Source organism: Elephantulus edwardii, unplaced genomic scaffold (genome assembly GCF_000299155.1).
Source record: "Elephantulus edwardii isolate Elephantulus edwardi_28Jun2011 unplaced genomic scaffold, EleEdw1.0 scaffold00264, whole genome shotgun sequence".
Lineage (NCBI taxonomy): Eukaryota > Metazoa > Chordata > Mammalia > Macroscelidea > Macroscelididae > Elephantulus > Elephantulus edwardii.
This window is the reverse complement of record NW_006400014.1, coordinates 3,348,324-3,363,201: the sequence shown is the minus strand read 5'-3', so window position 1 is coordinate 3,363,201 and position 14,878 is coordinate 3,348,324. Positions and strand designations below refer to the sequence as shown.

The 14,878-nt window shown below is 35.2% G+C and overlaps 1 protein-coding gene across 4 annotated transcripts in view; it reads left to right on the top strand.

Annotated features, from left to right (window-relative positions):
* The window catches only part of VPS13C (vacuolar protein sorting 13 homolog C (S. cerevisiae)), a 248,439-nt gene that overhangs the window by 198,791 nt on the left and 34,770 nt on the right, over window positions 1-14,878 (top strand). For all 4 annotated transcript variants that reach the window (XM_006899645.1, XM_006899642.1, XM_006899644.1 and 1 more), the window contains 8 exons: window positions 998-1,233; window positions 6,892-7,033; window positions 8,110-8,250; window positions 8,870-8,951; window positions 9,070-9,139; window positions 12,408-12,519; window positions 12,642-12,755; window positions 14,262-14,401. In XM_006899645.1, coding sequence (XP_006899707.1) covers window positions 998-1,233; window positions 6,892-7,033; window positions 8,110-8,250; window positions 8,870-8,951; window positions 9,070-9,139; window positions 12,408-12,519; window positions 12,642-12,755; window positions 14,262-14,401 — 1,037 coding nt within the window. The remainder of the gene's footprint in view (window positions 1-997; window positions 1,234-6,891; window positions 7,034-8,109; window positions 8,251-8,869; window positions 8,952-9,069; window positions 9,140-12,407; window positions 12,520-12,641; window positions 12,756-14,261; window positions 14,402-14,878) is intronic.

The window sequence follows — 14,878 nt, the reverse complement described above, 5'->3', positions numbered from 1 at the left end:
GTCAGTATATATTAAAAATCACTATGGGTTGGTTTGGATTATGGGGCTATAGATTGTCAAGATTCACTGTGACTTGGAGCCATTTGTATGACAGGTAACAGCAACAAGAAGATGGCCTTTATTGCTGCTTTGTACTTTTTTCTCTTTTGTAAACTTTTTACAATAACGTTAAATTATTTTTACAACCAGAAGGAACAGACATATATTAGTTACCATATATATTTTTAGTCTCTTTCATTTGACATGTCAAGTATTATTAGAGAAAATGAGTATTTTAAGGTTTTTATTAAATATAAATTATCTTCTTTGATTTCTCTTATGACTGATTTTTTTTTTTCCAGGACATATAGGCAAGACCATGTCATATTGTTTTTTTAATTCTCAGCATTGATGTAGTGACTTACACAGAGTAGGTGTTTGCACTGCCAGATGAATTGAACTCTTGTTATATTTAAGTGTTGCCCCAAACACTAACTATTATCTTTTCTCTGAAAACACTAACCAAATCAAACTCTGCATTTCTAATTGCTCTAGAAATCTTTAGGTGAGAGGATTCTTAATGAAATTTGGTGTAAAAAGATCACTGTCGTTTGACTGTCAGTGCAATTTAAATATTTTTGATCTTATAAATTATTGGGATTAAATTAGGTTGGTTTTTCTAGGAGTTACTCATCTGGTTGACATCTGAATAATTTTGTAATTTGTAGACAAGTAAGCATCATATGGCATTAGTGTTAATGAAGTATATTGTTACTGTAAATGTGTTTTGAGCTAACTAGATAACTCAAAGGTATAAAAATTCCTCACTATTAATTATTTGTCAAAAATAATAATTGATATATTTTAAAATAGAATAGAGTTTTAATTTGTCCCTTTAATGTTAGTTATCTCCATCATTTTTATGTCTTATTTTCTGACCTTTCTCTGTGTAGCTCAATTTTATGTAATAAAAACCTAATGTTTGTGAGTTAGTGAAATGTTGTCTTTTTCCTCTCAGGATGAATGTGGACAGTTTCCATATGATGCAAATATCCAGATACATTGGGTGTCATTCCTTGATGGACGCCAGAGAGTTTTGCTTTTCACCGATGATGTTGCCTTGGTTTCCAAAGCACGGCAAGCAGAAGAAATGGAACAAGCTGATCATGAAGTCACGTTCTCTCTCCACAGTCTTGGGCTTTCACTGGTTAACAATGATAACAAGCAAGAAGTGTCATATATTGGAATAACTAGGTATGGAAAGGAAGCTACGAAAGCAGAATATTTGGAAAGGAATTTGAGTTGATAATAGCCAATCGATTAGTGTAAACAGAAATTCTTATATGGCTGTCCAAGATTTACAAACAAAATCTATTCTGAACTATGTTGTGAATTATAGATGAGTTGAAACAGGTGCAGATAGTTTTTATTTAGCTTTGAAAAGGCTCCAAGTCTTTTCAGTGATTTTAAAACTGTACATGTAGCAAGTGAAGATGACTGTGATGAAGAATTTGGAGTAGGGATTGGTTCCGTCATTTTAAATTGAGAGTGAATTTGCATAATATTACATGGCAAATAGTTTTTGTCTTTAAGTCAGATGTTATAACCCAGGAACTTCCTCTACTCTACCTTTATTCAGCCAAACAGACAACAATAGTGTTTTGCACTGCTAATTAAAAAAACCCCAAAGAGAGAGACAACTAAGATACTTGTTTTGCCCCCACAATACTCATTTGTCAGTTGATAGGGGAGAAAGAACGACTTGCTTCTTTCTTTTTTTTTTCCTTAGTTTTATTATTTTGTGTGTGTGTGTACCGTCACATTCAATCTGACTGGTACAGCAGGAGATTGCCCCTCCTTTTACAGCAGAGCATCTGGTGAATTCGAACCACATAGCTCTGGAATTGCAGTGCAGCTAAGACTTGCTTCTTTCTTAATCATTTACATTTTAATCAGTTATGAAAGCACTTAGAAGTGCTGCAAAGACCTGATGATGCAGTGGAAGTACAGATGTAGTAGCAGCTTCTGTGCAATAGAGAATATGTTCAGTAGAGAGTGGGTAAGTGGGATGTATCAGAACAAGGCAAGAGAGAAACTGAAGAAAAATAAAATTAATGATTATTAGAAGTGTTGATTTTTTTACTTGTACATATAATCTTCAATGAGTGGTGGTGTAAAACTTTATAATGGTGAAGTTACCATTTACTCTTTCTGGTTCTATTTATACCTCTGTAGGAATGTGTTTAAATACGTTTCTTGGCTTTTTAAATAACACTAAATTTAGTAATATCCTTATTCTTTTTTGGAGGCTGATACATGGAATGGGTCAAATAAAACTTGCTGCTTGGGTTTTTATTAAATCAAGTGAACTAAGAATGGTACAGGCAGTTCCTGGTTTATGAATGTCTGACTGACTTCGGTAAATTTTCCCCTTCTTTGAAAAGACTGAATCAACTTCTGTTTACAACAAATTGTGCATCACATTCACTTTCATTTGCTACATGTGCAACTTTTTAATATCGTGGAGAAAGCTTTAGCCTTTTCATGTGCTAAAATAAGGGTTCTGACTGCATAGTGAATAACTTACTTGGCAATAACTTACAAGGCTGGCAGTTTTAATCCACTAGCCATTCTGAAGAAGGATGCACAGTCTCCTCCAGTAAAGATTTACAGCCTCAGAAACCTGATGGGAGGGTGTACTCTGAGTAGGACTTCAATTGAAGGCTATGGGTAAAGGTTAAATAAAAACTATATGCACTTGTTCTGATTTACCAAAAACTCCAATTAAATGATATATTTAAGAATTGATCCTCTTTTGCCACACAGGTATTGTTTGTTTTTTTTTTTTTTAATTTTTAAATGGTTGGAAGAAAGATCGGAGGAAGAATAATTTGTAACACAAAAAAGTGAAAAATTCAAATTTCAGTTCTCTTAAATAAAGTTTTATTCAAACATAGCCATAGTTCTTCCTATAAACATCTGTGACTGTTTCAAATATAACTTATTGTACTATATAAATCAGTGATGCAGTTAGAACTAAATGTTTTGAGTGCATTGTGTATCAGTATTTACTTTGTATTTACCACATACTTTGTATTTGATATAATATTTATTTTTCATTGTTAAAGCATATTTATATCAAAACAAAAACAGGTAAGTTAGTTTGTTATCAGATTAAGTGGCAAAGTATTATGTTTCTTATGTATATTTACACTGTAGCTGCGATTAGAAATAACAAAAAATATGAAACTCATTGTTGTCAAGTAAATTCTAGCTCATGCTGTCTCTGTTACAGAGAGTTTTACAGAGCAACTTTGACTCAGTTGTAGCTTTAGGATTTTTTGGCTATAGTATTTAGGAAAATGTCAAGCCTTTGTGGCATCATGAGATGTGGCTGGGTGAGTGAAAATCATCTGTCTTTAGGCTAATCTTTACTCTCTTATTGACACTGAGCTGAAAGAAACTCATAGCTGATTCACCAGTGGTTTTTGGAAGTCATAAACTGCTCTATAGGAAATTACTTATTGTTCTTCTATGAAGCCTCTGTTGTTGTTTCTAGATGCTATCAAGTAGAATATGACAACAGTGACCCTGTGAACAGTCTACCTGTCCTGTCTGTACCAACCTCACAATCTCAAATATACTCGAACTTCTAGTGGAATCCACACCACCAGAGAGGCACCACCTTTGGGCCAGCAGTGCAATTCCTATGGACTATGTTGTCAGAGCTTCTTTAGGTTACTTATCTAGTGCAGTTGGTTTATAACACCAGGCACTGTTGTGCTAAGAAAATGTAGTGTGTGTGTGTATATGTAGTGTGTGTGTATATATATAAATGCAGTATGTATATATGTATGTGTGTGTGTGTGTGTATAAACATCATATTAACCACTCTCTCAGTATTCCTAACTCTTAGGAAAGCTATGACCAGAAAATAATTAGGATATTTAAAGTAAAATACTTCATCTTAGTGATTTTTTTTTAATAAGCAAACAAAAACCAAAATGAGGCTATAACCAAGGGAAGTTTATAATTTATTGGCAACAAGGAAGAAAGCTTTTTATCAAGGATGAGTTAATTGAATCATATCTGATTGTAGCAGCTGAAGAAATTGGCCCAGAGAAGATAAACTTGTTACAGACCATTAGCCTTTCAGAAAGAACAAGTGCTTCAAGATTTGAGAACATTTAGAATTACATCAGTAGTCAATTAAACAATTAAGTTGTATAACTTCAAGCAACTTTGACTCTTGAAGCAACAGATGTTACTTGATTACTCAGTTGTGTGTTTGGGTAGATCGTGATGAATTAAAAGAGACTGAAGAATTGGTACTTATAGTGGTCTACATGGAAAACTATAGCAGAGGATATTTTTCAGACAAGTTAGGGAAATTTTCAGTACAAATTCAAATAGAATCTTCTGTATTATGTTGCAGCTGATTAGGAGGGAAGAAATGTGTTGAGCAGTAAAAACGATTTAGTTGGACAAACTCACAAAGCTTTCTGACAATAGGTTGTTATTATGTGCCATTAAGTCAAAACTAACTTATAACTGACCCTCCAGCAAGCTTTTGAGGCTATAAATCACATGGAAGGAGATTTCCCATCTTTCTCCCGTGGGGTAATTGATAAATTCAAACATCTAGAGAAGTGTGAACTTTGGGTTAGCAGCACAGCTCCTTAGAGACCATGCCTATAGAATTCCCTAGTCAGATCATTGAAAGAATTGATTGCAATCAGTTTGGTTTTGAAGCTTGTGTGGTTGTGTGTGGGGGTGGTTTGTTTTTTGTTGTTTTTTTTATTTCTTAAAAAAATGTTCCTAGAGAAGGCTCTTTACAGATCATTGACAAATAAATATTTGCATCTGATTTTGATAATAAGGAGAGCTAAAGTGAAAAGATATTCCACCTTAAGTTTGTTTTTCTTACTAAGATCTATTTTTTTGGTTGTTGTTACATTTGGTTTTAAACATTTCATTGTACTTTGAGTGAGAGTATACAGGGCATATTTGTTTTCTATTCAATCATTCATAAAAATTTCCTTTTATGACATTAATCATGGACATTTCCCACATTGTAATAACACACTTTTTACTTCCTACCTATGATTTTAATTTCTATTCACATTTATGTTCCATTTCTTCCAGCCCTCTGTACTTTCTTCCTGGGCAAATAAATACTGTCCTTTTAATTTTCTATAATTGATTATTCTAAGGTATTACTGTTCACCTTTATAAGCATGCCATTTGTTTTTTGGCTAAAAGTTGATCCACTGAGTTGAGTTTAGTTCTAGGCTGAAAGAGTTACTAAGATCTAAGGAAGCTCAGGTAGTATAGTCTGTAAGGAGTTGTGTTACTAATACTGAAGGCCTCTGGTGACTCAAACTCACCAGTGACTTCCCAGAAGAAAGATGGATAATCTCTCATAATATCCCATATCATTTGTAGCTTTGGAAGCCTGCTGGAGGATAAGCTGTGAGTTGATTCAGACTCCATGGCAATGGGTATTATAAAAAGGACAACGGCCATGTAGGTTGACCATATCTGACCTATACTGACTTCACAAAGGAGAATTGTTAATTCTCCATTAATAACACAAAATTCCCGTGAAGTGAAACATGTCCCCCACACTCCCTTATCTCCTTCTACTCATCTCAACACCAGTCTTACTGCTTTGCTGGGTCCAAATGCTGATGCAGTAGCTCATAGATCACATATTGGGGAAGTAAAAAAGTTATAATACAGATTCATAACAGAACACAGTCAAAATAGCTCCAGAAATGTGCACACAGGCATCTCATCCTCAAGCCTCACAGCTTAGTGTTGCCAAATTCTTAGTCCTGCCAATATTGGCTTCCCATCCCCAGTTGTCCAGCAGAGTTACCAGTATTGGCTTCCCAACCCAGTTGCTCAACAAAGTTCTCCGTCCTGCCAGTATTGGCTCTCCCCTCCTCAAAGTCCAATCTCACATCAGGTCTCCAGTTCAGCCATAGGTGTAGCTGCCGTAGGTGTAGCTGGAGCAGGAAGAGTGTCATACATTGTCTTACTTTCTTTTCAATGGCACCATAATATTTGTGCATTTCTCCTGCTGCCTTTCTCAATTCAATGGTGAGACTAGCCAGTCCCCTTGTAGATTGTTGAGACTGGTCAATCCTCATAGACTAACATGCCCCTTTCCATCTACATAGAAAAGTCAAATAATAGCTAGGAAAAGTCATATTGAAAGATAAATTCCATAGATATAGTCTTTATTATTATTTTTATATTTTGAAATTTTAATTTAGAAATGTAGGTTTATTTTCTTTGAATATATATCTCCTTATGTTGTTAGGGGCCATTGAGTTGAGTATGACTCATAGTGACTCTCTGAAAAACAGATCTGAGCCCTGTGCCATCCTCATCATCTCTGACATACTCAAGCACATTGCAGCAGTCACTGTGTCAATCATATGGTTGAGGCTGTTCTCTCTTTTACCAGTCTCCCACCTTTCTAAGCATGATACTCTTCTCCAAGGAATAACCTTTTCTAACAAAATGCCCAAAGTATGTGAGACAAAGCTTTTTTGTCATCTTTGCCTCCAAGGAGGACTCTGACTGTACTTTGTCCAAGACATATCTGTTCTTTTGGTAGTCCATGGGATGTTCAGAAACTTCTCTAACACCACACCTCAAAGTCTCCATATAGGAACCCTGATTTTGCCATTTAGCCTATGAAGCAAAAAATGTTTTGTATAAAGCCCTTTAGAGAAAAAGTTTGCCAAACCCTTGCTGTCAGATCTGTGATAGAAAAATATTTTCCCACCTCCCTCTTCCTTGTTTGTTTTTATAGCAGTTTGGGGTTAAATGACAGCTCAATACAGCTAAAAATATAAAAATATATATCAGTAATTTATTATTCTTTGTGAATTATTTTAGTTCTGGTATTGTTTGGGAGATGAAACCAAAACAGAAATGGAAGCCTTTCAGTCAAAAGCAGATACTCTTGTTAGAACAAGCCTATCGGAAATACCAGCAATCAGGAGACCATGGCTGGATTAAACTAGACAATAATTTTGAGGTATGTCAAACTTAGTTTTCTCTTTCATAGGTGTATTTTGTTGGTAATAAGGAAATAAAATTTTAATGTCCAAGTAAAATATGTGCTCAGAAACTCATTTATTTGTAGTGAAACCTTTATTTATTAATTAGAATTACTGTTGTTTTTGTTATGTTCCATTGAATTGGAACCAACCCTTAACTCACCCTACAGGGGGTTTTCAGAGATAGTAAATCTCACAGGAGGAGATTGTCCATTCTCCTGGGAGCAGCTGGTGGATTTGAACGACACACCTTTGGGATTACAGCACAACCTCTTACCACTAGAACACCAGAGCTCCCTGTATTGAGACATAAAAGTTACTTATTATAACCTTTTATATTTTGAATTATTAGCTTATGTAAAAGGATAATCTTTCAGTGGTTAAAAATCTGTACAAACCTTACTCAATTGAATTTATTAAGGCTGAATGATGATTTGTTGTGAGATGGTGTCCACAGGAATTATAGACTCTATTTAGAGGCTTACAAATGTAAAACAAAAGTCATCTTTGTTCTGATTAGGGCCCACAAATGTGACTACAATTTCTAGTTTATCACTTACCATACAGTTGTAATCTCTGTTGGTTGATACTGTAATGATCACTAGTACTTTTCTTGTCCCCTTTTCATCACTATAAATGTTGGTCATGTACATATGATAAAAAAAAAAGGTTAAAAAAAACCCTCCTGCTTCCCAAATCAGTATTAGGCAAAAATAAACTATTGGGGTTTTTTTGTATGTTGACAAGTCCATTCTGACTTAGAGTGACTCAAAATTTGTTTAACAGTAATCTGTTATTGAAGTATTTTTTTTAAAATGATGAATCGAATTTTTTTCTTAATTAAATTTACTCTCAGTTATTTTCCTCATAACATTTGTAGAAGAGTGATGTGTTCATGCTAGTAAGGTCCCAACTATTGATCTTCTTGGGATACCACTTTGGTTCAAATTTAAAGATATTTCTCCTTGTAAAGAAAAGTAAAAGGATATTTTTAGTGGAGTAGCTACATTGGTAATATCATCTCATTAGAAAGACATGTGCTTTTGTATTCCAGGTGAATTTTGATAAAGTTCCAATGGAAATGCGCCTCCCTATTCAGTGCCCTATTAAACGAGACTTTTTATCAGGAATTCAGATTGAATTGAAGCAGTCTCCTCACCAGAGAAGTTTAAGGGCCAGGCTATTTTGGCTTCAGGTAACACTGTTATCTTTAATTAAATAGATAGCTAGAATTACTTTAGGAGTCCTTTGAATTTGTCAAAGAATCCTAAAAGAAGATGGCATAGATTTTTCTGGGGAGGTGAGAGGAATCCTTTTCTTCACAGCATTGACCAAAACTTCCTTTAGTAAAGCTTTCATTTGTTCTTCCCTCCCTCCCTCCCTCCCTCCCTTCCTTCCTTCCTTCCTTCCGTCCTTCCGTCCTTCCTTCTGTCTTCCTTCCCTTCCTTCTGTCCTTACTTGTCATGAATAAGTGGTATTTAGCGTAGTTTTATTCTATTTTTCCCCCTACTTATCCTAAAATCTCACAGCCAGTTTTTTTTCCTTTTTGTTTAATTTTTAGAGGGTTAAAAATCCCAAGTGATCCTAGCTACATTTATAAAAGTATTTATGCATTAATTTTTTCAAGTCTGTTCTTGCTAGGAGGTATAAAAATCTTTACAGATTTAAAGCAAAGCTTTTAGTAGAATAACGTACACATGCAGACATATATTTATGTTAAAGCTGTTGGCTTCTTGTAAAATATTGTCTTGGTAACTAAATGATTAAGTATAAATTATTTAAATACTGCTAAATTAGTTTTTCTTTTCTTTAAGGTTGATAATCAGTTGCCAGGTACAATGTTCCCAGTTATATTTCATCCTGTGGCCCCTCCAAAATCTATTGCTTTGGATTCAGGTAAAAAAGTAGGAAATAAAGAAAACTCAATTGTGATATATATCCTGTTCTAAAATTTAAAAAAACACTGTTTTGGTCTATTACAAAACTTGATTGAGTTTTTCTTTCTTCCTGTTAGAGCCCAAACCTTTCATTGATGTGAGTGTCATCACAAGATTTAATGAATTCAGTAAAGTCTTACAATTCAAGTAAGTAAAGCTATCCCTTTTTATCTAATTGGTAATTTACTTTGAAAATAAATGTAAACCTTTAAGGAGGTGACTTTTATAGAAAAATACTTTACACCAAAATGTATTAATCCATTATTGATCAAGTACTAGTTCTTTTACATTTGAACTTACTTCAATGACAATGAAAACAAACCTCTGTCATTAAGAGGAAGGCTCTCAATGAGATAGATTTACATAGCGACTGTAGCAAGAGGCTGAAGTGTGTCAAACATGTTGAAGATGGCAAAGCATAAGGCAAAGTTCAGATCTGTTGTTCATAAGGTTGCTATGAGTCTTGCTCAACTCGACGACGCCGGACAATAACAACACCATTGAATTGGTTCCAATTCCACATTTTCCTCCATTGAATTTCTGGTGAGATCAGACAGATTCAGGGTGGTATGGCCTGAGACTCCATTGAGTTTCTGAAGCTATAAAACTTTATAGAGAAAAGATGGTTTCACTTTTCTCTTTTGGAGCAGCAGTTGGATTTGAACTGCAGAACCATTAAATTAACAGTCCAATGTGTAAGTTTTAGACTATTAACCACATGCATCTTTTACTATAGTAATAGTCTCTACATAATTTACAGTATAAGATTCCTTCAGTTACTCTCTCCACTTTGTGGACCCAGTTAGGAAAGACATCCAATTGCATAAAAAATGACCAAATAGTTTATACCTGACTTTCAATTGAATTAAAACAACCTACCTTCCAGAATCTAACTGCTTCACACAGGAGGCTCCAACCTGGAGATCAGGAATCAAGATTGGAGAGAGACTCATCAATAACCTACATTATGCAGATGACACGATCTTGCTTGCTGAAAGTGAAGAGGACTTGAAGCACTTGTTGCAGAAGATCAGGATATGCACCCTTCAGTATGGATGTCAAGAAAAACCATCCTTATTACTGGATCAATAGGCAATATTATGATAGATGGAAAGGTAATTGAAACTATCAACAGCTTCATCTTTCTTGGATCCACAATTAATACCCTTGGTACCAGCAATCAGGAAATAAGGAGATGCATTGCACTAGGAATATCCGCAGTTAGGGACTTCTCCAAATTATTGAGGAGGAATGATGTCAGTTTGAGGACTAAGGTGTGTCTGATTTAGGTAATAATCTTTCTGATCATTTGCTATGCATCTGAGAGCTGGACAATGAATAAGGATAAAAGAAGAATTGATGCCTTTGAGCTGTGGTGTTGGAGAAGAGCACTGAACATCCTGTGAACAGCCAAAAGAACAAACATACTTCCTGAAGAGAATGCAGCTGGAATGCTCTTTGGAAACAAGAATGATGAAGCTTCACCTCACATACTTTGGGCATGTTGCTAGAAGGGGCTATTCCTTGCAGATGGACATGATGCCAGGAAAGGTCAACAAGGCAAATTTACATGGTGACTGCTGCAATGGGCTCTTGTGTGTCAGGAAGTGTGAGGATGGCACAGTATAGAATAGGGTTCAGATCTTTTGTTCATAGGGTCACTATGACTCGTACTTGATAGCAACTAACAATGACAATAACAACTATGGCTCCTCAGGAGGAAGTGGGTATTCTCCTCCCATGTAATTTACTGTCTCTGAAAACGTGCTAAAGGGTCAGCTATGAGTTGATTCCAATTTAGTTGTACACAACAATTACCAACATTTGCGAGCTACACAATAACAATAACATTTGTGAGCTATGTTCTTTAAAGCATTTGTGGGCTTTAAAACTTGAATAGCACATGCTTGTACAAAGTAGAAAGTACTTGAAGCCTTTACTGAAGAACATCAGTGACTATAGCCTTTATAATGTGGATGACACTTCAGTACCAAGAAACAAAATTCCTTACCACTGGACCAGTAGGCAATATCATGATAGAGAAGAAAAGATTGAGGTTCTCAGTGATTTCATTTTACTTGGATCCGCAATCAACAGCTGTGGTAACAGCAGTCAAGAAATCAAAAGGCCTGTTGCATTGGACAAATCTACTGTTAAGGAACTCTTGTAACTGCTGAAGAGTAAATATCTCTCCTTAAAGACAAAGGTGCACTTGACCTGAGCAAACAAGTTGATAGGGAAGACAAAAGGAGAATTGATGCCTTTGAATTGTGATGTTTGTGAACAGTTTTGAGTTTGTGTGTATACACACACACACACACACACACACACACACTGTTGTTGTTTACCATCAAGTAAAACACAACTCATGGTGACACTATGAACAAAAGGCCTGAAGCCTTCCTATAACTTTTGCCATTTATCAAAGTTCATAGGGTTTCCAGAGTTATATTGTTTAGGAAGTGGATGCCACTCCTATATGTGTGTGTGTGTGTTCATACACACACACACACACAATACTTACTTATTTATATATACATGTATACACACACACATATCAGATATGCCATGTTGCTATTCTGTACAGTTGAGTCAGGACTGACCCATAGCCGACTCTCCAGCATTTTTTAAGAGGCAGTTAAGTACTGGAGAGGAGATTGCACATCCTTCTCACTCTGAGCAGCTGGTGGATTCAAACTAAGTACCTCAGGGATTGCAGCATACATTCTTACCACTAGGCCACCAGAGTTTCCTGTGTGTATATGTATCTATATATACCATAGATAGCTGAAAAAATTAATCTGTCTTTGAGGAAGTACAACCAGGGTGGCAGCTTAGAGCAAGGATTATGAAACTTGGGCTCACATTTTTTTGGCATATGATCAGGAAGGGCTAGCCCTTGGAAATAGACATCGTGTTTGGAAAAGTGGAGGGTCAACAAAAGAGAGGAAGACCCTCCAAAGAGTGGATTGACATGGTGACAGCAACACGAGGCTTGAGTGATTGTGAGGATAGCAGTGGTTTTGACCTGTTGCTCACTGCGTTACTATGGGTCATCCACTTGATGGCAGCTAACAACATCCCCTAGCCGTGATCCTGTATCCTTTTCTGTGGCGTGATGACTTTGAACAGGTAGAGCTTCATGTTCTAAGTGGTAATAAGCAGTGCTCCTTCTAGTGAAACTGGATATATGTTTCAGTTTCTTTAGACTTTGTTGTTGTTAGGTGCCATGGAGTCAGCTATGAATTACAGCAATCCTACGAACAACTTTTAAACTTTGGTATTATTAATATGACATTTTTTAGGAAATGAAGGAACAAGATCTTCCTGTAACTTTTGACTAAAAGGAGAATTTTGTCATTGAAACTTATAAAGGTTTCTAGAAATTTTGTCTGAATTTATTATTTTTCCTTAGGTATTTTATGGTCCTCATTCAGGAAATGGCCTTGAAAGTTGATCAAGGGTTTCTTGGAGCTCTTGTTGCCCTCTTTACCCCAGCAACTGACCCTGAAGCAGAAAGAAACCGGGTAACAATTTTCCTTTTTGGCATAATCATAAAATTTTTTGAAAGTTAATCTTATAATTTATTTAGCTAACTGTTATAGAGAAAACAAATTAACATAGAAAGTCTTGGTTTAATTTTTTTCAGACGAAGTTAATCCAACAAGATATTGATGCTCTAAACACAGAGTTAATGGAGACGTCAATGACTGATATGTCGATTCTTAGTTTCTTTGAACATTTCCATATTTCTCCTGTTAAGGTTTGTTGTAATGATTATATTTAAAATTTGGCATAACTGTTATAAAACTTGTGAAGGATTTGTGTAGATACACCGGCTTTCATTTGTTACATCAAATATTTGGCAGGAATGTAGTTTGATTAATGAAAATCATTAAGACAATTGGCTCTAACATATGTACAGCCATAATTCCCACAGAGAAACCACCAGCGTGTGTTCTCTAGTCTTGAATTAATAACCTCTTTGTTCAGGGAAGAAGCTGACAAAAGCATTTCTTTCTTAATTAAGCGTAGAAGTGCCCACCAATGTTTAATGTTTCAGCTGCACTTTGTAAGTACTATCACTGTCTAAACAGAATCTTGTAATGAATGCCTTAGCCAGAATGTGAAAATGCTGAAGTAGGTATTATACTGTTGATGAGGTGTTTTTCTCTCTCCCAAAATTTAAATGTAGCTAAGAGAGTGGAAAATTGGATACCTCTCACTGCCTGCTTTTTGTGCTTTATGAACCTGTTTCCTTCTCTCCTTTTGTTATTCTTAGCTGTTATAGTAGAACATGATGGTTTAGTGAATTCACAAATGCTGCCAACTATAATGCTCTGAATTTTGTGTAAAGGCCATATAACAAATAATGATCCTTTACATTTGCCAAAACTATTTACCAGTCCATTTGGATAAAGAATAAATTTATGAAATATAATTATTTTGAATTGATCTGTTTGGTGATATTAAGTATCAGGAGCTCTGAAACTAGTAAGGAGTTATGTTGCCAACCCAAAGGCAGGTGCTTTGAATCTTCTAGCTGCTCATCAGGAGAAGGTTTGTTTCTCTGTCCACTTGAGCTTGCCATTTTAGGATCTCAGGACTCCCTGACTTTATAGGTAGACAAAAGTCCATGTTAAAGCAGACTTCCCTGTTTGCTCTAACTCTGTTCTACTGGAGCTAAATCAGATAAGATGTTCAGGGAATGATTAACTGAGACAGGAGAGTTATCTCTTTTGTTTCTACATGTCAGAGTACATTTTGCCTGTGCCTCTTTTTACCGTTTGACTAATGATTATATAGCATAAAGAAGCAGCTAAATGGAAATATAAAAATTTACATTTGAAGAAGAGATATTGAATAGTCCTAAAACCTTATTATTAATTTATAAAATGTATTCGTCAATTTAGTATTTGCCATAAATGAACAGCTTAATTGGATGAAAATGAAGAATCTCTTATTTTGAATGACAGAATACTTATATGCCAGGTGATGTTTTTCTTCTTAAAATAGTTATGCCATGTTTATGAAGTTCTTTATTCATGAAACCAGTAGCATATATACACTTTCAGTAAAAGATAACTCTATTTTTGAAACAGAATAATTTGTATTTTATGAAAAAGTAAACATGATAATCAGATTATCAGTAAGTTAGTCTGTGTAATGGGTCTTAATAGTCTATACATTCCAAGTTAATAGTAAAAAATTCTGTTTTCTGGATGTTTATGTATTTTAGCATTTTTCACTGATAATTATTTTCTTCTAGTTGCATCTGAGTCTGTCATTGGGTTCTGGAGGTGAAGAATCAGACAAAGAAAAACAAGAAATGATTGCAATTCATTCTGTTAACCTGCTGTTAAAAAGCATAGGTGCTACTTTGACAGATGTGGATGACCTTATATTTAAGTAAGAATTGTGTTTAAACACATGGGAGGCATTTATGTCAAGTTTGTATTTCTGGATATTTTCTCCTTTTGTGTTAGAATGTTAGTTTAGTTAAATAATAATCCATTAATGGTTGGGAAATTTGATCTCCTTCTAATTATATGCTGGAGTTATTTTATTCATGAAAATAAGGTCAAAAGTTATTAAGGGGTTTTTTGATTGTCTGTTTCTATGCAAAGGCGTTTGACTATGTGTTTCACAACAAACTGTGGCTGACTCTGAGAAGAATGGGAATCCCAGAACGCTTGATTATGCTTATGCAAAACCTGTACTTGGGCCAGGAGACACTTGTCAGAACAGAGCAAAGAAACATTACATGGTTCAATTGGACCAGGAGGCAGTAGTCAGAACAGAGCAAGGAAACATTGCATGGTTCAAAATTAGGAAGGATGTACGCCAGGGATGTGGCCTATCTCCATGCCTTTTCAATCTATATGC